At 32.8% G+C, this 23,595-nt stretch overlaps 1 protein-coding gene across 2 annotated transcripts in view; it reads right to left on the minus strand.

Moving 5' to 3' along the window:
- ADAMTS20 (ADAM metallopeptidase with thrombospondin type 1 motif 20) overlaps positions 1-23,595 on the minus strand; it is a 155,727-nt gene that overhangs the window by 29,217 nt on the left and 102,915 nt on the right. For both annotated transcript variants that reach the window (XR_013994018.1, XM_081059853.1), the window contains exon 29: positions 4,553-4,720. Coding sequence is in view for 1 of the 2 variants with exons in the window: in XM_081059853.1 (XP_080915979.1) it covers positions 4,553-4,720 (168 nt within the window). In the remaining variant the exon portion in view is untranslated. The remainder of the gene's footprint in view (positions 1-4,552; positions 4,721-23,595) is intronic.

The following is a 23,595-nucleotide window of genomic DNA, read 5'->3' on the forward strand; positions in this document are numbered from 1 at the left end:
TGATCGTGTGGGTCCCAGATTAGGGACTGCTCCAAAAATCTGACCAGGATCTATTAGTGCCAAAGATTTGAACACTATTCACCTATTATGTAATCTAATATGCAATATGCAACTAGTGATTTAAGCAACTATATCATATTTAATATGCAATCAACTCTGAGTTATTTTCCCATGACCTATAATCAATCTCTCTCTATATATATTACATATATAGAACATATATTATATATATGTTATATATATTATTTATGGAACAGAGTTTTAAAAAACATAAATAAGCCTGCAGTGAATTCAGCACAACATAAAAATCACATTTCTATCAAATGAATTATTTTGTGCAGTGTAATGACAGTCTGCAGTTGTTGACTTTTGGTGCCTTTGTAAGGGGGGCAGTGTTGCTAAGGAAATAAAGGATGAGCTAATGTACAATAATAATGAAATGATTATGGTAGCAACTACAGTAGGGAACGCTCAAATAGACTAGTGTTTAAATGCTTGTTCCCCCCCGCCCTCCACTTCCTGGCTCATGACCTCCACAAGCTATTTAACCTCTTACACTGTAATTTCTTCATCTGCAGAATGAATATAATGATACCTACAGTTGTGAGGAATACAGAAGTTGCTCACACAGTGTCAGGAAGTGACTGTCCCTTGCTGCTCCCTTCCTAGTCCCATTTTTTTCACTTCTTTCACAGTGTTACAATTATTTCTGCCTTGAAAAGTTTCTTGATATATGTCTCATACCAAAAAGTATTAGTCATCTCAGCCCACCCAAAACAAGGCCATCTGAAACATCAAGATGATACATAAAGAGAGTTAACAGGTGGCGTAGAAATGCAAAAACAGAATTGCTGGCACTAACACCAAAAGGCTGAGAAGCATAGCCCACCCATGAACTGCAGAACAAAAAGACATCCTCCCTTTTCTCGGGCTTCTGCTCATCTTCACTGGTAGAAACATCTCTTAACCTGAGCATAGAGATGAGGAGGTTCTGAGTTCTTGGTCAGGGGCTACGAGGACTTAATTAAGATTTACTATCTTTTTAGATCATAAGAGATTATATATGTATGTATACATCAGAAATTTTTGATAATATGGAAATACAGAAAATATGGAATTACAGAAATATAAAATCATTTAAACATGCTAGCATTTAGCATATAGTTTCATTTTGTTCTTCTTCAAATTAGGGGCTTTGGGAAAAGGGGGCACTGGCCAGTAGATTCGTGAGATTTTGGAATTTGTATCACCTTCGTTTCCAGCTCTGATCTTAAACTACTAGAAAGAAAATAATGGGTCTCAGAGAAGGGGAACTACGTAAGTGGCTGATGTCATGTAGTTCTAGATTCAGTGGGTATTCTGTAGGTATTCAATGAGATTCTTACCTATCTTTCTAAGTTGTCCCCCAGACTTGATGTGATGAGGGGAGGTAAGAATTCTGGATATTTTATATTTTAACATAAAGACTACATCTAGATGGCACTGAAACATGTAGGTGAGGTTGACACAATGAAGAATCTAGCACCATGCTAGCCTTAAAAACTTGAATTTACAAAGTGAAGCTGTTATTCCCAAATAGGTAAAATTAAGTGCAAACAAAACTTTTTGGTTACAGAGAAGAGGGATGTTTTGCTTCTTAAATGACTTTAGTATTTAATTTGTCTCTAAAGGTATACATCTGGACCCAGAGGACAAATGGCCCTGTTCACCCATTAAAATGTATTACTACTAAATCCTTTCATTAAAAAAACATATCAAATACTGTGTTTCCCCCAAAATAAGACCTAACCGGAAAATAAGCCCTAGCGTGATTTTTCAGGATGACATCCCCTGAACATAAGCCCTAATGCGTCTTTTGGAGCAAAAAATAATACAAGACCTGGTCTTATTTTCGGGGAAACACGGTACCAAATGAAGACTATTACTTCAAAACTCATTTGAGCACCTCTGTGGTCACAATTTGCCAAATGAGTCTTTCCATATGAGGTGTAATGTAAAATAGTAATAAAATGAAATTATTTCATAGTGAGTGATTATATTAAAGCAATGTTACAATTTATGCAGTCAGAACAAAGTAGCAAGCAACCAGTGATTATCTCGTAACTACCTCTGAAATTACACTTCTGCTGAATATATTATTATATGTAGTGCAATGACAGCCTGGAATTGTTAACTTCATGTGGGTACTTTTTATAGAATAAATCAAAAGCCAACGACTTCACAAGTGGTCATTTGTTTCTGGCAGAGATTTGGGGACTGTGTGGGCATATGAAGCTAATTTCTATGACAAGGAAAACCAATTCAAAGAGAAGAAAGCAGACTTTGTACAAAAGCATCTGTGTTTTTTATAGTCTTTGGGTATTCATATCTGTATCTTAGAATCCCCTGAAATACGTTCCTTTAGTGACTCTAATGGAATTTCACACGCGATGGTAAGCCAAGGCCAACTTGTTAGCACTGATGACCGATTCACTGTTGCAGGGCTGGAGGTCAAGACTTAGAGAGTGTCTCTCATGAATACCAACCATAGCAGCTGCAGCAGCTGCAGAGCAGCAAAAGCATCCTGAGGTCAACAGGAACACTGGTGGCCAAGAAGCCCCAAGTCTACCACTTCCACTCCCACCCCCGAGCAGAATCAGGAGGGATCTGCCACATGCTGGGTTCAGTCAGTGCCTTCACAGAGTTCCACCCTCTGGGGGAAAGCTCCGCTGCCATTATTCTGCCACATCTTGCTCCAGATAAAGTAAGGCACACCCCCACTTTAAGCAAAACCACAGATGACAAATATAACTAATACATTAAGAGACGGCAAGTCCTTTTTGCAACTAAATCATAGTATTCAAACTAAAAAGTATTAAGCTAGATACTAGGCTAGTGAACAAGCATCCATTGTCTCTAAGACTTGGTGGCCTGGGATAATGCTGAAGAAATAAGCATGGGTTAGATTTTAGACTTACCCCCTAAAGACAATGTAAGTCATAGAAGATATTAAATGACACTATCATATTTGAGTTCTTGTAGAGTTCACACTCTATGCAGGTAAATAATGGCAAACATATATGTAAGGCCATTGTACAGCTGAGCACAGATGGTAATGAACTCGACTGACGTGGTTGCAGTGGACATTCAAGAGTTACCTAGATAGGAGACAGGATTGTCTGGCATTTCTTTCCTGAACAACTCAGTAGGGTAGTAGTGGTAGTCACTAAATAAAATAGGTTAGTAGGAGATCTTTTAAACCATGGCTTCTGGTAAACCAGTAAACATAATGTTATTTACTTTACCCAAATTAAATGTAGAGGCAATGGCTCAAGGAAAGAAAAAACTATATATAATTTGGGGGGCAGGGGGATAAAATAACAGAGACATGTTTACCCCTAGTTTTCAGTCAAATGTTAACCACAACTATCAGCACCTTAACACTTGACAGGGGTTGCTTCTTCTCCAAAGAAACCTGAGATGCTCACTCAGTACCAGTGACATGTTTATTCAGTACCATGTTTTATTCAGTACCAGTGATATGTTGATATGCCGGCATTCGGAAGTCGGTGCCCTGCACCAAGGCTCTGACCTCACAGAGTGAAAGCTCATGACTTAGAAGCCCAGGGGGATGGACTTTTTCTAGCTCTTGTCTGAACCTGTCTTTTCCTAACAGACAGAGCTCCAACATAGGACAGAGACAAGGACATTCCATCAGCAGAAGATAGGTTTCTTTTTCCTTTTGCAAGACTAGGTCCCCAGTAGAAATGGATAAGTATCCTGAAGTGTTGCTTATCCAGACGGCTGTGTCAAAAGCCTAACCCCACTGAAATCAGGCCTCGGGAAGTTCTGCTAGTTAATGTTTCTGACTTCCTTCATGACTTCTGCCTCTTCAGTATTTCCCAAGTTGGTCTTTGCTTGACAACGCCGTTGAAAGGCATGCCTCCCCAAATTTAGATTTTGAGTTTACTTCCCTGAGCATGCCAGGGAAGCTATTGATCACCTTTCTTTTATAAACTGAGTTCTCAGCCTGTACATCATCTATGAATCCGCTTCATTTTTGCTAAGGTTTTCCAAGTGTGTGTGTGCATTTTAGCCTTAGCTAGTCCTGGGCATCTAGTTCTGGTGTCTCTTTCAAATAATCTCCAATTAAGATTCCTTCTGGAACTTACGAGTCCCATTTCCAAGATGCAACCTTAGCTCAAATACAAGATTTTCATGTGGGAATGAGACAATTACTAAATACATCATCATATATATTTTACTGTTAGACTACCTGGAACAATATTATGATTATCAGTAGCCCCCTCAGCCCCAGTATTCAGTAACAGAATTTCGTGTAAAGTTTACAGCCGCAAGAAAATCAAATGACTAACTTGTGATGTATCTAATAGATTTAGCAAATAGTAACACTGTGCAGTATTAATTCAGACATTAGTGCAAAAAAATGTATAACAGAATAAAGCACGTTTTAGTGGGGTAAAACTCTGAAGGTTACTGAAAGTACACAGAATGAATTAAGATATTATTTTTAAGTGCAAATATATATATGATTATAAAACACATTACTTACCTCCTTCCATCTATTGGCTTTCCATGAAGGACATCTGACAGATCTACAAGCTTTGTGAGTTCGAGGTTTCTGTAGATGACTGCAGTATTTTTCTTCTAATTTCCCTTGGACTTGGTCAATACAAAGCACCTCACGGTACTTTAAACCTTTACCACAAGAAGCTGAACACTAGAAAACAAGTAGGAAGTGCACTTGATTCATTTTATCTTAAATTTATCTACAAAAAGTACACAATGAAGCAACCAAAATGTTATTGCTTAGCTATTTTCTTTAAAACGTACTTTGATATTTCTAAGTAGTGGAATTTAAAAGTTTCCAATCTGCCCTGGATTGATGTTGATGTAAGGTATCTATTGAGTCTATTAAAACTATTGTCTACATTATACCAAACACATTTCTGGAACATAAATGCTTTTAAATCTTTTAAAGTGAAAGACTATATGAACTTTTATAATCACACAGAATTCAACAAAACTCACTTTCAATTTTGTATAGTCACCACCTGTTCTGTTTTTATCCCCATGTGGTCTTCCACACTGCAAAGTATGTTTTGGACATTTATAAAAAAATACAGTAATCTTTCAATTCAGAAAACTGTGATTGAGAAAGCAGAAAATGTGTTTCTTTAAAGTGCACTTCAGGTTTGTCTTTTTGCATTAACCTGGAAGATGTAACTCTTTCCCAGCAACCTTCCAATCTATTTTGTAAAAAATAAAATAACTAAAATACCTGTAAAGATATAGATAAAACAATGATTTGAATTCATTTTTCAGCCACTTGCCATTTTATAAGTGAGGCCTGTACAATAGAGTAGAAAGAGCTTAGGCTCTGCCACTTTTTAGCTGGGTTACTTTAGGTACATTTCATTACTCGTCCAAGCCCCAGGTTCTTCATTTATAAAATGGGGATAACACCAATATTGCAGGTTTTTTATACAATTAACATGAGATAAAGAATATGAAATTTCTAATCCAGCCCTTTTACACGTGATGTATCTTCAGTAAATGTAAGTTTCTCTTCTATTGCTTTCCTTCGTATCGTCTCAGAAGGTGTATAGCCCTCTCATATCTGACACAGCTTTTCACATATGGTATCATTTAGAAATACATACTGGGTTGTGAGAATATTAGATAATATATTAAGCATTTTATGTAGATTATGACTTCAAAGACTAATGCAGATTAGTTGCTGAAATATTTTAAATTTAAAAATTTGGAGAATAATTTACTGTTTTATATTATCTACAGTATAAATTCCATTTGTGTAGACAATTTAAATTGGTGCTTCAATTATTAAGACTTATCATATCTGAGACGTGCTCTTCTCTTCCCGTGAACACATACAGCCTTTACAGGCCACAGAGAACACACTTAATTCTGTAAAAATTGCTCCGGGTTTTCCTAAACTGTATTAACTATACATTCTTTCCTGCTGTTAACCTTCTTTCTCATATTTACCAATATTCTCTTCTCTTCCTGGCCACTTGTCTTGTTCATGTCCTTATTTCTTTACTTCACTGTTTATTTTTCAAAGAGTGTAACATTTTACACCCGAAACATCATATATTATTGAGTATCAAGCATATATTATCAGGGAGTATACATATAGGTTCACACAAAAGACACACAAAGGAATGTTTTTCTCCTATAGTGTATATTGTTTTTTCTAACCTTTTTGACCATTTGAACAAGAGAACATTCATTACTCTGTTAGACTGTTTTAAAAGTAATAATTATTGTGTATATTCATAATATCAACACAGTAGTACTTGTGAAAGATGGGAAAATTATATTTTATTCCTTCTATGAATATTATTTTCTACCATACACCACGAGTTGCAGATTCATTAAACATCTCTGGCTTTTGCCCTTGATTTATCCTCAGAGTACTTACAATCTAAATGATACATCATCTGTTAGACAAAAGACAGAGTATTCTTAAATAATATTAAACCCAATATACATCAGAAAAAAAAACCAACAAACACTGAAAGACACTAAAGACCATTAAGTGATACAATAAAAAACTATAATGGAATTAAGAAATTCATGAAAACTAGTCATTTCTGTCTGAAAAATTTAGTAAGTACTAAAGGAGAAGGTGATATTTAAACTCAATGTTGATGAATGGGCTTATATATTTTGATATACCTTATTTAGACATTGCCCATGTATCTCTGTTTTGTAAAATTCTCAGAGTTCATTTAACAGTGCCAGGAATAACTCAGTAAATATGCAGTAAATTGTTGATATTCTGATAATACCCAATTCATTTATAGAACTATGTAACATAAGAAGAGACATTAAAGATTCTATTTTAGAATTTATCAGTATATTTCCTTTATAAGCAATATCTATGACTTGACTGTAAACTTGAACATTATTGTACACTATCAGAGTTAAAAATCATTGTTCACAAAACTGCATACTCTAACTGGAGGTCCTCTGTGATTCTTTCTCTTCTTTGTTATTCTAATCTGTAACCTAGACTATTATTAAACATAATTTTAAACATATTGCCTTTTTTTTTTCTGAAGAACTGTCAATGGCTCAGAGCTATTGTCTTTCATAGTAAACCAAAAATTATACTCTTCCTTGCTTCCGTGATCCACAAAATTTTAGTCAACATACCTTATATTGTTACTTTCCAACATGCAACCTTTGCTCTACTTAGGCATAATATAATCACTTTAATGTGACATATACAACGACAGTGCCTTGTTGATATTAGTTCCTTGTACCTTGACTAATTACTTCCCTTAGTGCTTTCTAAATCTAACTTATCCTTAAAGCTCTAAGTCAACTCCTTTCCTAGAGTAAATACATATCAGTCTTTCATTTCTGTGAACTTTTCTGAGTCTCACTCTACTTTTAGTACTTCATTTTCTACTTTTGTCACATGCTGTATGTACCCAGCCTTCTGGAGGTCAAGGAATTTTAGATCAGCTATATCACTCACAAAGCAGAAAGTACAATAAATATCAGCTGATTAATTGATGTTGATCCTTAAGCAATGTGTAAGCAATTCTTAGTTGTTTTAAGTAAACCATAAAATAATTTATTAAAACACTTAAAATTCCATGAAATATTTATTGCTTAATAAACTCAAGTTCCTCTAGAAAAGAAACAAAAAATCCAAAAGAATTGTGACATAAATTATGCCATGGTTACACTTTTAAAGTTATCTTTCCCCATGATCTGAAGAGAAGTAAGTACAATACATTGAGTTGCCAATATTCCACAAAATAGCCCTATTGCTAGGAATACCCAAATATGGCAGGTCTTTTCTCTGGTATCCAGCAATCTTTTTTTTCACCTCTATTTTATGTCCCTGATACCATCCTATCCCCCTTTAGATTTTATTAACACTGTATGATTCATGGACAGCATTCTTGTCCAAAGAATTTTTCTTAAAAATCACTTCTATTATCCTTAGTTGACATAGTCAAACTGAGATTTTTGTCATAACTAGTATGGAACAGCAGATATAGGAAGCAGCCCACTTTAAGAGTGGCAACATTAAATACAAGTAACCTGAATTGACCATTCCTATAAATTAGTCAAAGACAAATGCCTTAAAAAAACAACAACAACAAAACCAGAACACTGAAACATAGTAGAACTTGAAAGCCTTAGAAATTTAATAGAATCTCCAGAGCTATGCAGGTTGGCTGGCACTTGCAATTCCAAGGTGGAGAGTTGAAATTAGTTGACTAATATAATTAACTTTAGAATGAGTCTATTCTTGTTTATAAAGCTTAGTTGTATGTAATTACAGGATAACTTCTGATATTTGAGGTATGGATTATTGCTTTGTTTGTTTACATGTAAGGGAATTACAGAAGAGTGAAATAATTGACTTGATTTGTTGATTAATTCTGGCAACTTAAATTGCTAAACAAAATAAGGAAATAAAAAGTTTATTTAGCTCCAGTTCTGGAAAGTAGAAAACCTGTGGGATGTGTGTGTATGTGTGTGTGTGTGTGTGTGTGTGTTTAGGCTTTCATAAGCTGTTGTGTTGATTTGACTCCCTATCCTGACAGTAGTGGGAAACATACACTGAGAGAATTGATATGTTCTCTCATTTGCAATAAAATAGCCCTCAAAAGTAACTATTGTACTATAATTTAGTCATGCATAAATGCCTTTAATAGACTTTACAAACTGAGTAACCATAAGTAACTTTTTATCCTCGCTGAACTCCATTTTTCATATGTAATATTGGTAAGAATATCTATTTTATATAAATATTGGGCAAAAGAAAAAGGATTTAAAAAAAAAAAAGAGAAATATCCAAATACAGAAAACTCTAAAGACATTTATAATGCTATAGCAAAATTTAAAAAAAAAATTAATAAAGAATCCTGCAAAACATAATATTGATTACATGCAAGACAAACTTGAAAATGTCTCCCAAAATGCAAAAGAAAACGGGAAGATGACATACAGAACAGTTTCCTAGAAAATACTCTGCATATTCCCAGCTCAGGACCTTTGTCCATGTCATTTCCACTCACCCCAATACCTTCCTCCATTTCATCCCTACATATTTTTTTCGGTACTGAGTTTTAAATCTCATTCCCTCCATAGAGCCTCCTTCATTGATGCAGCATATCTGATGTCCAAACTAGACTTTTTACATCTCAATATATCTGGAATTGCCTGTTCCATGTCTCTTTTCCCTGCCACACTATAAATTCTATCGAGGACAGACATACTGGGGAGGATTATAAAAAAAAAATAGAAAGAACCCAGTATTACTTTTTCCTAATTTTGAGTCTTATGGACCATTCTATACCTCTTACTCTAAAAGGAGGAAATAATTCCAATGCACCATGAACTGCATTAATCCTGCATTAATTTATTGACCGGTGTACTTCTATAATGGTAGCTATTCCACTGGTGGCACATGAGCTGATTTTAGATGGTACATTTTAAATGTAATGGTTATTTTTCATAGTAATAATCATCCTCAATTTTAGCTATAAAAATCACTTAGCTAGGTATTTGAAAACCAAATAAAAGGAATAATTTTGGTTTACAGAATAGCAAGTAAAGTCAAAATTAAGAGTGAGAATTATCCATGCAGTGTATTTTAACTAAGTTCAACTAGAAAAGTTGCTAGACTAGAAATTTGATTAGAAATGTCTATTTCACTTGCTGCTGTATAGTGCCATTTGTGGATTAAGGCATATATTTTTGTTTCTATATTCCTCATGTAAACTTTAGCTAAACTTCTGTAAGAATAAGTATTGAAACTAATATTCACTACTTAATATTAGAAACACTATTAGAAAAGAGCTCTAACATCAATTGTAAGTTCTACATAAATGTTTTTAATGACTATCAAGATAAGCAACCAATTAGTGAGAGCAGGGACTTTTTAAAAAACCTTAGCAATTTATATAGATTTTTGGTTTTTAATATTAAATCTAAATTAATCCTGTACATAGGCTAAATAATTTCTAGTTCTCTAAATGGGCTTTCAGTCAGTAAATTTGGCAATGACCACATTGTTTAAAATGAGAAGAGAGAGAGAGACCAATTAATATCAGAAATGAAAGATATGTGACAACACCACAGAAATACAAAGGATTATAAAAGAATATTATGAACAATTATATACCAACAAATTGGACAACCCAGAAGAAAAGGATAAATTCCACAACACATACATACTTCCAAGATTGAATCAGAAAGAAACAGAAAATCTGAACAGACCATTTATTAGTAACAACATTGAATCAGTAATCAAAGAATTCCACCACCCCTCCCCCCCAAAAAAAAAAAAATTCCAGGACCAGATGGCTTCCCAGGTGAATTCTACCAAGTATTCAAAGAAGAATTTATAGTTATACTTCTCAAACTATTTCAAAAACTTAAAGTTGAAAAGCTTCCAAATTCATTCTATGAGGCTAGCGTTACACTGATACCAAAACCAAAGACACTACAAAAAAAATAAATAAAAAATTACAGACCAATATTCCTGATGAACACAGATGCAAAAATCCTCAAGAACATATTAGCAAACCAAATTCAGCAATACATTATAAAGGTCATACACCATGATCAAGTGAGATTTATTCCAGGGTTGCAAGGACATTTCAATATCCACAAACCAATCAATGTGATACACCACATAAATAAAATTAAAGATAAAAATCATATGATCATCTCAACAGATATAGAAAAAAACATTTCACAAAATTCATATCCACTTATGACAAAAAATACTCTCAACGAAGTTAGTAGAGGTCAGGAACAAGACAAGGATGCCCATTCTCACCAATTGTGTTCAACACAGTATGAAAGTCCTAAGCACAACAATCAGACAGGGAAAGGAAATACAAGGTATCCAATTAAAAAGGAATACGTAAAACTGTCACTATTTGCAGATGACAATGTATATAAAAAACCCTAAAGATTCCACCAAAAATCTTTCAGAACAAATGAATTCAGTAAAGTTTGAGGGTGCAAAATTAATATTTAGAAATCTATTGCATCTCTCTACCATAACAAACTATCAGAAAGAGAAATTAAGAAAACAATGTCATTTACAACTGCATCAAAGAGAATAAACTACCTAGGAACAAATTTAACCCAGGAGGTAAAAGACCCATACTCTGAAACTATAAGACATTGATAAAAGAAACTGCAGAGGAAAGAATGAATATCTACCCAAAGCAATCTATAGATTCAACACAATCCCTATCAAAATATCAATGGCATTTTTCACAGAACTAGAAGAAATAATCCTAAATTTATATGGAATCACAAAACACCCCAAATAGCCAAAGCAATCTTGAGAAACAATATAGTTGCAGGTATCACACTACCTAATATCAAACTGTACTACAAGCTATAGTAATCAAAACAGCATGATACTGACATAAAAAAAGACACACAGACCAATGGAACAGAGACCCCAGAAATAAACCCATGCCTATATGGTCAATTAATCTATGACAAAGGAGACAAGAATACACAATGGGGTAAAGACATCTATTCAATAAACCATGCTGGTAAAACTGTACAGATACATGCCAAAAAAAAAAAAAAAGACCTCTTTCTTACATATACACAAAAATAAATTCAAAATGGATTAAAGACTTAAATGTAAGACATGAAACCATGAAAGTCCTAGGAGAAAACATAGGTACTAAACTATTTGACATCAGTCTTAGCAGTTCTTTTGGGGGTATGACTCTTCGGGCAAAGGCAACAGCACAAAAAGAAACAAATGGGAACTATATCAAACTAAAAACCTTTTGTACCATGGAGAAAACCATCAACAAAATGAAAAGATAATCTATGTGAATGGGGGAACATACTTGCAAATGATATATCCAACAATAGACTAATATCCAAAACCTATAAAGAACTCATACAACTCAACATCAAACAAACAAAACACCAAACAACCAAATTTTAAAAAGGGCAGAGGACCCGAATAGATATTTCTCCAAAGAAGATATACATATGGCCAATACATGAAAAGATGCTCAACATCACTAATCATCAGAGAAATACAAATCAAAACCATGACATATCACCTCACACTTGTCAGAATGACTAATTATCTAAAAGACAATAAAGATTAAGTATTGGTGGAAATGCGGAGAAAAGGGAACGCTCGTGCATGATAGGTGTGATTGCAAACTGGTGCAGCTACTGTGAAAAACAGTATGGAAATGCCTCAAAAAATTAAGAATAGAATTACCGTATGACCCATCAATCCCACTTCTTGGTATTTATCTGAAGAAACCAAAAACATACATGCACCCTATGTTTATTGCAGCATTATTTGTGATAGCCAAGATATAGAAGCAACCTAAGTGTCCATCAATGTGGTATTTATATACAATAATATTACTCAATCATGAAAAGAAATGAAATTTTACTATTTGTGACAACATTGATGATTATGCTAAGTGAAATAAGTGAGACAGAGAAAGACAAATATTATATGATTTCACTTATATGTGGAATCTAAGAAACAAAGTTAACAAAAAAGAAACAAACTAATAGATACAGATAACAAACTGATGGTTGCTAGATGGGAGATAGGTAGGAAAATAGAAGAAAAAGGTGAAAAGGATTAAGAAGTACAAACTGCCAAATATAAAATAAGTCATAGGGATGCAAAGTGCAGCATAAAGAATATAGTCAACAATATCTTAATAACTATGTATGATGCCAGATAGATACTAGACATATCGTGGTGACCGCTTTGTAAGATACATGTGTTTAATCACTATGTTGTACACCTGAAACTAATATATTGTATGTCAGCTATAAGTAAAAAGTAAATTTTTATAAATAAAATAAGCAGAGGTCAGTCATTCAAGGCCAATTAATCAGAATTAAAGGTCTCTTGTAACAACAAAGCAGAATATTTCAAAATGTGATAACATTATTGTGAACATTTTCAATACTGTTTTGTCACAAACCATTTCAGGGAGGGTTAATTATGGGATTTAGTTTTTCACCTGTCTTAAATAATCTATCTAGACAAATGTAATAGTCATAATTTTTCTCCCTCAACCATTTGACTTAGTTTTCTATGTTGCTTTTAAACAAACAAACAAAAAATGACTAACAATACAAAACTGAATAAAAATAAGGTACTATAGTGCTTTAGAGGTACTATTAATCAATTTGATGTATTTTTAAAAATATTCAGAATTTTCTAATTATCTTTTAAAAACATAATCCTTAATAAGATATCAGATGAAGCAACAAATAACCAATTTTTACTTTATTTCTAGTATAACATCATCCCTTTTCTTCCTGACAGCAGTTCAATAGTCATCTATTAAAAATGTAAAAGCGCAGACCCACATAGGTGGATGTCACACCTATTTGATTGCTCATTATATGGCAGGTATTAGCTAATTTCTTCAGACAACCAAGGAAAACCTACTACCAAGTGATAAACAAATTCACACAATTTTTGCTTTAGGAGAGCTCAGCTCACAGAAATGTAATCATTACACAGTACAAATCTAAACTCAAATATACTTCTTAATATAAATCAAAAATCATTTTCATTAAGACAAATGCAACTAAGAAGCATCAATTTACAATGTATAAAATGGAGTGGTTTTTATTTGAAAACAAACATGCTGTAATAGCTAAAACATAATCGGGTATCAAGTGTCTCTCTTGGAATAATTTGAGAGGATTAGTTGTGTTTTCCTTAGTGTTAAGGAAAAGTATCCTTAATCTCAAGAAAATTCCTTAGTCTTAAGGAAAAGTCCAAAAGTATCAATGAATTTAATATAGGAACACGTATTATTTATTTTTGTTTTGATCTTTTTCAAAACTGAGCAATTGTATGCTTCTGTAATAAAGTTAAAATTTTTATGGAAACATTTTGATTATAGCTATTTTGCTAAAGAATTTTTTAAATGATGTTTTGGTGATATTTTAAACATATTTATAATACCCTTATGAAACAAAAGATTAGTCTATTAAATGATATATTAAATAGGGAAATGATAGAGTTTCAGGTAAAAACAGACCCGAAATTAGATATTCTGTGGAATAAAACAATACTGTATATATGCATTCATGCATGTATGTTTTTCTTTTTGATTTTTAAGGAGCCTATTACAACATTCTCTAAATAAAATAAAGAGGCTGTATTTAAACCTCAGGAACAGCATGTTTTTGTTTTTGTTTTTAAATCTTCAGGAAGTCAATGATACCTATATATCTAAGAGAAAATCCTCACTATAGTAAAATCTTAGATACAAGTTTTATACAACTACTTTGTAATAAAGGGTATTCCCTGCAAAGGTAGAACACTATTTTAAATTGAGCTCCTCAATTTTTAGAGAAGTAAAACATTAAAGCAGTCAGAGTAAAATAGCCAAAATATAGTAGAGTAAGGTATCACTCTGTTTAAACAAACAAACAAAAAGACAAAATATACATATTAAGAGTAGTCAACTCTGTAAAATACTAATTTAATGCATATGCGCACTAAGGAGTAAGATACTAAATCTATCAACAGGGACCCTATTCATAGTATTTCCTGAAAGATTATACTTAGAGTTTTAAAGTTTAATGGAGTTTGAAAATTTCCTTTTTAACCTGTTACAGACATCTTTTGACTACACAGCTTTAATGAACCAAGACAACATTTGGTCTTAACAATATTTACTAATGAAATATTTCATTCTGATTATATTTAAAATTTACACTTTTAGGCATTTAAAAAAAATTTAAGTCAGACTCATTTGCAATAATGCTGAGCTCCAACTTAAAGGACAAGAAATATATGCTTAATAACAAACGTATCTGGTAAGCTTTCATTAATTTCCATCTTTTAATAATCATAGCATTTTAATTTCTATTTCATGTTCTAAAATTTTATTTTTAGTGTATATATGTATATATTTATGTACACACAACATAATGCATTTACAATTCTAAGCTAATCAATGCAATATGATTATTTCATCATATGTAATATATTTGGCTAATTCAATTGGAAGTAACATTTAAATTTACTACAATTATTAATATTTTCTAAATTATGACTTTGGGAAAGTTTTGTGATTATTTTCACTTTTAAATATAAAACCTGAAGCAAAGTTGCAATAACTAATGCAAGTATTTTATTCGGAAAATTTCACTTACCATACTATTTTCCACACATAAAATAAATATTAGAAAATCAGAATGAAAAACTCACCTAATAACTGATAATGATTTAATTATTGGATTCGTTTTCTTCAAAGGCAAATTTGATAAGCATTACAAACCTGCAAACAGTATTGAACTCTGGTTTATTGTGCTAGAAGCAACAGTAAATATAATTCTAATTCAGAACGTTAAGCACTATCTGTAGCAAAAGAAAAATACTCTGGAAAAACTACCGTTAGTTTAAAGCTTGTAATTTATTCTTATACCTTTCTGTCAAGTAGTATAGTTTGCACTACAAAGGGGTAATGAAAATTTCGAACTTCTCTAATAAAATCTGTTTAGCAAGTGAAACTCATCTAAAGAGTTCCTGTTTGGAGTTTTTATTGACTCATTGAGTAGCAGAAATCTTTACAATTATAAGGTAACTGGAAAAAAATGTTATTGTCAATATGAGAATAATATAAATCTTGTGCAATTTTAACAATTCTTTTGGGGCTGCTATGTGAATTTACTTTTCCTTGATGTCTTTATACAAATCGCAACAAATGGGATGTTACTTTTGTACATTCCACACTGAAAACCCCACTCCTGTCTTACCCCCTGGAGTCCACATCAAGAATCATGATCATCTGCCTTCTGAATGGAACAAAACAGGAAACTATTCAGTGTGGGTAACCATAAAAAGTAAAAAGATCAGAAAAATGACTGAAGTATACCTTCTAAAATTTTTTTTGACTTTTAAAGCACTATCTACTATGGTAACATTTACAAAATTCTTAAAATCAAGTGCCAGGAAAATAAGCAGGATTTACCATTTCTAGTTTCCACAAATGCTTTTGTGCTAGCTGTGGGAGTTAACAGAAATAAAGCCAAGAAGTTTGCTTTCAAGCAGGGTTGTAAAGGCCTGAAGAGGAATGAATAAGCATATAGAACTCTCTGATAAATAAGGGAAACGTCAGAGTTGAAATTAAAAGAATACACATTGTATGTATTTATGTCTATTTATCATATGCAATAAAAGTTTTGAGGCAAAAATGGTGTTTTTTGTGTTTTTGTTAATGTTTTTAAAACATCTTAAAATGTTTTAGGAATTAATAGTTCAGTGAATTTAAGCTAATTTTACAATGAACTTAATCAGATAAAAATGAATTATTTATGTTAAAATGTAAGATGGGGTTTCATAGTTTTCACTACTTAAGAGTAGAGGATAGAAGAATAAAAAGAGCATGGAATTTGGAATCAGACATTTACATCTGAATCTCAGCTGTCAGTAGCTGAGCAACGTTGGGCTAGATGCTTAACCTTGTTGGTCCTCAGTTTTCTCATCATAAAGTGGCATAATACTTATACCTCAGGGTAGATGTGAGATTAAAGGAGATAATATATAAATGAACCTAAAAGAGTACTTGATTCAGTGTTCTAAATGCATATTAAACTTTCACTTCACTTTCCTTTTCTTCTTTTCCCAAATCCTGAGGAAATATAAAATAGTGAAAATACAACCTGTGGCATAGATTTCTCTTTTAAATACTTGAATGGAACATGGGGAGTGTTTAAGACTCATACATTGAGAACCCATCCAATGGTAAAATAAGATCCATTGGTAATCACCCCAATGGAATTCCAGTTAAGATCCTATCTTATTCCCTCCTGAGCGGTGGGGGGGAATGTTTATCTAGGTGCTGAAAAACATATCAGACGCATTTCAAGTTATTTTCAGAGTGAAAATAAGGTAGAGAAAGTAGAATAGAAGGCAAGTAGACATCTGGTTAAAAAATAACCAGTTTCACTTTAAAATGGGGGAGTGACCTTATATGTTCATTTCCTCACTTCTTTAATTTTTTTCAATCCACAAAGTCAAAGTAAACAAAATAGATTTCAATAACTTTGGAAGATGCGGAGAAGATAAAAAGAACGGAGAAGATCGACGTGAAGCAAGACAAACTTGTACCTGCAGAGTCCCTCTGGGGCTCAGCGCTGCGATGCAAGTCGCTGCGACTCTTCCACTCCTTTTAAGCCCGGTTAGGGGCCTATTCTCTTGAGAAATTAAACTGCTTGGGCTCGAGTTGGGAGTGCTGGAGGAAGAATAAGGGAATTCTACACACTGAACTCTTGATTCGTTGTATCTCTGCCCATGCCACTCTTCCCCACAGGCTATGCATTAGAGAGCCCTGCTCAGAAACTCACTCTCCAAAAGACCGTAAAATACTGATTTACGGGGAAAATCATCAGTCACTAAACTCTATCCAAATTCAGAGTTTACAATTAATTAGCCAACGCCTCACACTCAAATAAGAATGAGTTGCAGAGAATCATCTTTTGAAGAAAAACTTCAATAGGAAGACCGGACAATTACTACCATCCCCACCCGAAAGAAAGAGTCTGAAAGATAAACAGACAATCAAGGGAGAATTCTCTCGATTACAGATTCCTCAAAAAATCTGTAAGTAGTATGAGAGTAGATGTTGTATGGATAAAACAAGATAGAATAGTATGACCTCCAAAGCAATCACAATGCACAGAAATCTTTTAATAATTAAAAATATAACTAAAATAAGTAACTCAATAGATGATTTGAAATTGACAAAGTTTCCCATCGAGTGAAACCAAATGACAGAGACAGAAAATAGAATAAAAACAAGAGATCAATCCAAGAATCCCAATATCCAACTAGAAAGAGTTCAGAAAAGAACAAAGAAAATATTTGCCTAGAAACTATCAAAGAAATAATGCAACCAATTTTCTCAATGCAAGTCTCCTTAATGAAAGGACCTACAAAATGCTTAGCAAACTGAATTTTAAAATACTAAGTTACTTCATCATGAAATATCAGAGTGACAGGAATGAAGAGAACATACTGGAAGCTTCAGTGGCACAGGCGTGGAGACAGGGCTCATACAACAGACTGTGAATCAGATCACCACACTTCATCATAGCTGAGAATGCTAGAGGATAAGACAATGAAAAAAATTAGGGGAAATTATTTTCAAGTTAGAATTCTACAACCAGCTCAATTATTAACATGAGGATTGACTAAAGACATTTTCAGATTTTGGACAGATGGAAAAAATATACCTCTCATTTTCTTTTTCTTAGGAAGATGCAAGGAAAAATGATTTAGTATGAGAGAGCGAATATATGTGATGCAAAAAAAAAAGATCAAAATCAAAGATGAATAAAAAGACTTCCCAGGATGAGAGAATGGTACAGCAGGGTTAAATTCTTCCAGGCCAGATCAGAAGAGGAAGATTGGGAGGGGGGAGTGAGGTGGGGAAACTCTGGGAGGAGTCTAGGAAAAAAGAAATATCTGAGCATTTAGAAAAACCATTCATAGAGATTTTGCAACTCTGTTCAAACACTTGAGAGAAAAAATAATTAGAACATAAAAAAGCTAAGCACATTTTTAAACGTGGCAATTATTAACTCTAGGTAAATCAGTTATACAAAAAAGAAGCCGTTCTTCAAGGTATACTGCCTGGCTCCACACTGACATAGGAAATCTGACTATTGACTTAATCAAAATGTATTCAGAAGATAGGATTCTGGAATTAGTGGTCTACATAAGAGTTCAATTCTCATCCTCTGTAAAAGAAAATAGGTCATTTTTTTTTTTTGGATGCATGAGTAAACATCAAAATAAGCCTGTTTGGAAATATTTTATTGTGACATCGGGTATCTGAATGAAATCCTGAAGTTATTCTCAGACTTTCAAATTTTAGTTTCTGAGGTCCCAAAAAAGAATCTTTTTATTATAACCACAGCTAAAATCTTTCCACAAGCTAAAAACTAATTTCCCATTTAAAAAGTTCTCTAGAGTGTTCCTAAGAATTAAAAAAATATATAAGGAAATATGTTCCCAATCTATAAGTGAGTTTTATTCACAACACAGTTTTGTCCATGTTTTGACTTAAAAATTATTTTAAAAATGCTCAAAGTCTGAGAGACAGAAAAACTTGGAGATGGCGTTTAACACCACAAAACACAAAGAATATCTCTAACGCTCTTCTCAATGTAGACTATAATCATAAAGGGCTTACTTATATTTTTAACACAATAGGAATTTGGATATTAGGATGTTTTTCACATGTAAATTATGTAAAAACAAAAATAGCTAGACTTTCTACCAAAATATGCCCACACACTATAGTTGGTGAAATTAATTATAAATAAGAATTCTAATCTTAATAAGGGCAGAAACCACATCTATAAATGTTTACTGAATAAATGAATGAATGAATGCTATGTAGAAAAAAATGAGCAAATATATACAACTTTTTTAAAAAATATGCAATCTGTTTTAGCTGAATGAGGTAGAGTTGAATGATCTTTAGTTCCACAAAAATAACACAGCAAGTAAAGCTTCATGTAACAGATCTCTTTCTTAAAGATTTTTATTGTTGTTCTGATTCTATGGGGTGCCCTGTAGAGATAAGAAGAACCTCCTGGTTTCATCTAAGGTTGAGATCTTGCCAAGTTTAGCAGAGAAATGCTGATGGAGACAGGATCCCGTATAAGCTACTATTCAGCTTGTTTCCTGACTCTGAAGAATGTCTAGAAGTGAGGGAAGAGCCATGCATGATTATCTTCCCTATTCTTAGATGTGAAAATTCTCTTAAGGTAAACTAATAGACAGTGAAGAATTTTCCCTCAGATGAAAGGATGTGAACCCTCTCTGGTGGCAGAATAGAGTCATTTGTTTGTTAGTGTGGCAATGTAAGTTTCCTTTTATTCTTTCAGTCTAAAACTAATGTATTCTCACAGAGTACACATTACCATTTACACATAATTTGCATATTTTAATTCTCATACTATACTGAATAACATCCCAAACAGAATGATTAATCATTATACACACAAAATGCTTTCAGGCTCTTTCTATCGAATATTATATTTCGGTTTGTTTGTAGGTAAAATCTACTACATTAGAAGAATACTTTCCTAAATATATGTTTATATCACCGCAAGATATTACAGGCTAGATATATAAATAGTTCATGGACCTTTCTCTGACAAATTTAATTATTGCATCCAAGTTCTCTTTCCCAGAAATTTGACTTCTTGCTGTAGTATTTCCAGTTACATTGTTAGTTGGAACTAGTTTATTTAGAGTAGCATTTTTTGCTATTAATATCCCAGTAAAGGGAACATTTGTCTCAAAATAATTTGATAGTCGTCTGTTTAAATATATCCTTTTCAATATTTTTACCAGCTGTAATATGAACTCTATATACTTATCTATTCATATTTTTATCCTCCACACCTAGAGCTATGTAAATATCACTAACACACTGTACAGCTATGTAGATATCTACTGAATGAATAAACTTAAAAGAAATTCATGACAATTATAAATCGTGAATTTTTTTTTTTTTTTTAAGAACTGGTACAAGGATTGGCTCATTTTCTCTTAATTAAACTAGCAAAGTACTAGCAAATTTCCTCTCCTCAAGTTACTCTTTTAAGTCATTTAAAAATAAATCTTCCCTATAGACACAAGCCGTTAACCATGCTGTTCTCTCCATATTTGTCCACTTAAATTCTCTCTGAATCTCTCATCTACATATGATATTTAATGAGAACTGGAAACTCCTTTACTATGGAAAACGCTTTGGAGTTTCCTCAGAAAATTAAAAATAGAACTACTTTATGACCCAGCAAAATTCCATTTCTGGGTATTTATCCAAAGAAATCCAAAACACTGATTTGAAAAGATATATGCACCTTTATGTTCATTGCAGCACTATTTAGAATAGCCAAGATATGGAAACAACCCAAATGCCTGTCAATAGATGGTTGGATAAACAAGATGTGGTACATTTATATAATAGAATATTATTTGGCCATAAAAAGAATGAAATCATCATTTGTGACAACATGGGTGGACCTAGAGGGTATTATGCTAAGTGAAATAAATCAGACAAATACCATCTGATCTCACTTATGTATGGAATCTAAGAACAAAATAAATGAATAAACAAAACAGAAACAGACTCATAGATACAGAGAACTGATGGTTGCCAGAGGGGAGGGGGGTTGGGGAGCTGGGTGAAAAAGATGAAGGGATGAAGATACACAAATTGGTAGTTACAAAATGATCATGGGGATGTGAAGTACAGCATAGAGAATATAGTCAATAATACTGCAACAACCATGTATAGTGCCAGGTGGGTCCTAGAGTAATCAGGGGATCACAGCATAAGTTATATGTGTCTAACCACAATGCTCTACACCTGAAACTAATATAAAATATTGAATATCAACTGTAACTGAAAAAAAAAGTAACTGAAAAGAAAAGCCTGAATTCTGGGCTCTCAAGATGGATTTGAGGCACCATCAGGTCTCCCCGTTTCTCAGTTGGTGCCTTAGCATACAATAAACCTTTCCTGATTCCAAAATTATAATAACAACAACAACAGCAAATCTTCAAACCCTTTTGGTAAATGAAAGTTTACATTTCTTTTGATACAATCAGGATTACGTTCTCTCGCATGAGACTAATACAAAATCAGGTTATATACCATCAAATGGGCCTCTCAACCTGCAGTTCATAATGCTAGTACTCTCAAATTTCCTTGACTCATTGTCCAAGCTTTTCCTGTCTTCAAACCCAATCTTTACTGCTATCATTATTATTTTTTCTAATTTTTCTACTGCAAAAAGGGGCTTGTTCCACATTTGCTGATTTTTTTCCCCTACAATAGTGATAAAAATGTCATACCTAATAGATAATTTTAAAAAATAGACCTTTTAAGGTAAGTGAGACATTTAAGAGTAGATAAGGGAGCAACTGATTTTGGAAATTCCTACTAATTTCCAGTGTTGTGATTGTTACCATAAACAACATGCCAACTATAAAAACTCTCAGAAATGTGTATTTTTTAAAACTTTGACACAAAATTTTCTCATCTGTTTAAATTGAATTTAATGCCATTTGTTAAAATATAAAAATATAACTCCTTCCAGTACTTTTCAAGAACTCAATGACATCATGGAAAATGAAAAGTTGTGAGACAAATTTCAACAAAAGTTTTGAATAATTGGTATGTTGGATTTAAAGTCAATTACTAGTATATGAAAGAAACATCCAGTGATAAACTTTGCTATACAAAGGCATGCATTTTTGCAAGGTTATGGAAGCTACTGATATCATATATTGAAACAACCAGATTTTTGAACTGCTGTAACAGTGTTGAACCAAGATTTTCAAAACTAATGAAACATTCTACCACCTTTGAAAAAATGAGATGAAAGAAAAGTATTCAGAGAAAAAGTATTATTCATAAAATAAATGTTTATTATATATTCATCTTATCCTCTTAAATTCATGTTTGTATGTGTTCTATAAATCACAAAATATACTTATATATTAGTTTGTTTACAATGTACAAATATATAATAAATATATATAAGGGTACATGCTCAAAATATTTACTATGGTATATATGATCAAAAATTAGAAATCAACTGTCTAGAAAATGTTAGGCAGTAGACTTAAAATTATTAATGTGAAACTAAAATATGATTTTTTTCAAACTACTGAAAGTTAATATAAAATTATAACAAAAATTTAGGTCATCTAAGTGTACTAATATTAACAATGCCTATATATCTTATATAGTCTCATCATATAACACAATGATATTGTAGCATTAACACAACGAAAATTGAGAATACGTTTTAAAACATGAACTTTTATTTTTTCAGAAATTCTTAAACATTCCAAAGCATTATGCCTGGAAAATAGAATTACCATGAAAATATCAACATTTTCATTTTCTTTAATATACAAATATAAAGAAAAATATGGCATATAGCCATTTCGAGTCAGGATGTTTTTTAGTTATTTTAAACTCTATGTTCTAACTTCATTCAACAAACTCACTCACAGAAAGTCTCTTCATTCATGATCTCATCATTAATTAATCTACTTAAATTTTTCGTAGGTCATATATTTCAAACCTGCAAGGCCCATTTATGTATACAAAATTATTTTCAAAGTACCATTTCTAGGGCAAACTATAAATCCATCCACATTTTCCCTTTTGGTGAGGTATGAAATCTGTACTTATACTCTGTTTCCCCGAAAGTAAGACCTTGACGGACAATCAGCTCTAATGCGTCTTTTGGAGCAGAAATTAATACAAAACCTGGTCCTATTTTACTATAAAACCGGGTCTTACAAAATTTCTGCTCCAAAAGATGCATTAGAGCTGATTGTCCGGCTAGGTCTTATTTTCGGGGAAACACAGTATGTGCAAAAAAGAAAGATGCTGCAAATATGGAAAGGCTAAACTATTCTTCTAGCGTAGGGGTTTAGGACGGCTCATCTCTTGCCAGGATATAATTGAATATATCCTACTAGTTTAAGCTTTCTAAAAGGATCCAGTGGCA

The sequence above is a fragment of the Rhinolophus hipposideros genome (genome assembly GCF_964194185.1).
Source record: "Rhinolophus hipposideros genome assembly, chromosome: 9".
NCBI classification, from domain to species: Eukaryota; Metazoa; Chordata; class Mammalia; order Chiroptera; family Rhinolophidae; genus Rhinolophus; species Rhinolophus hipposideros.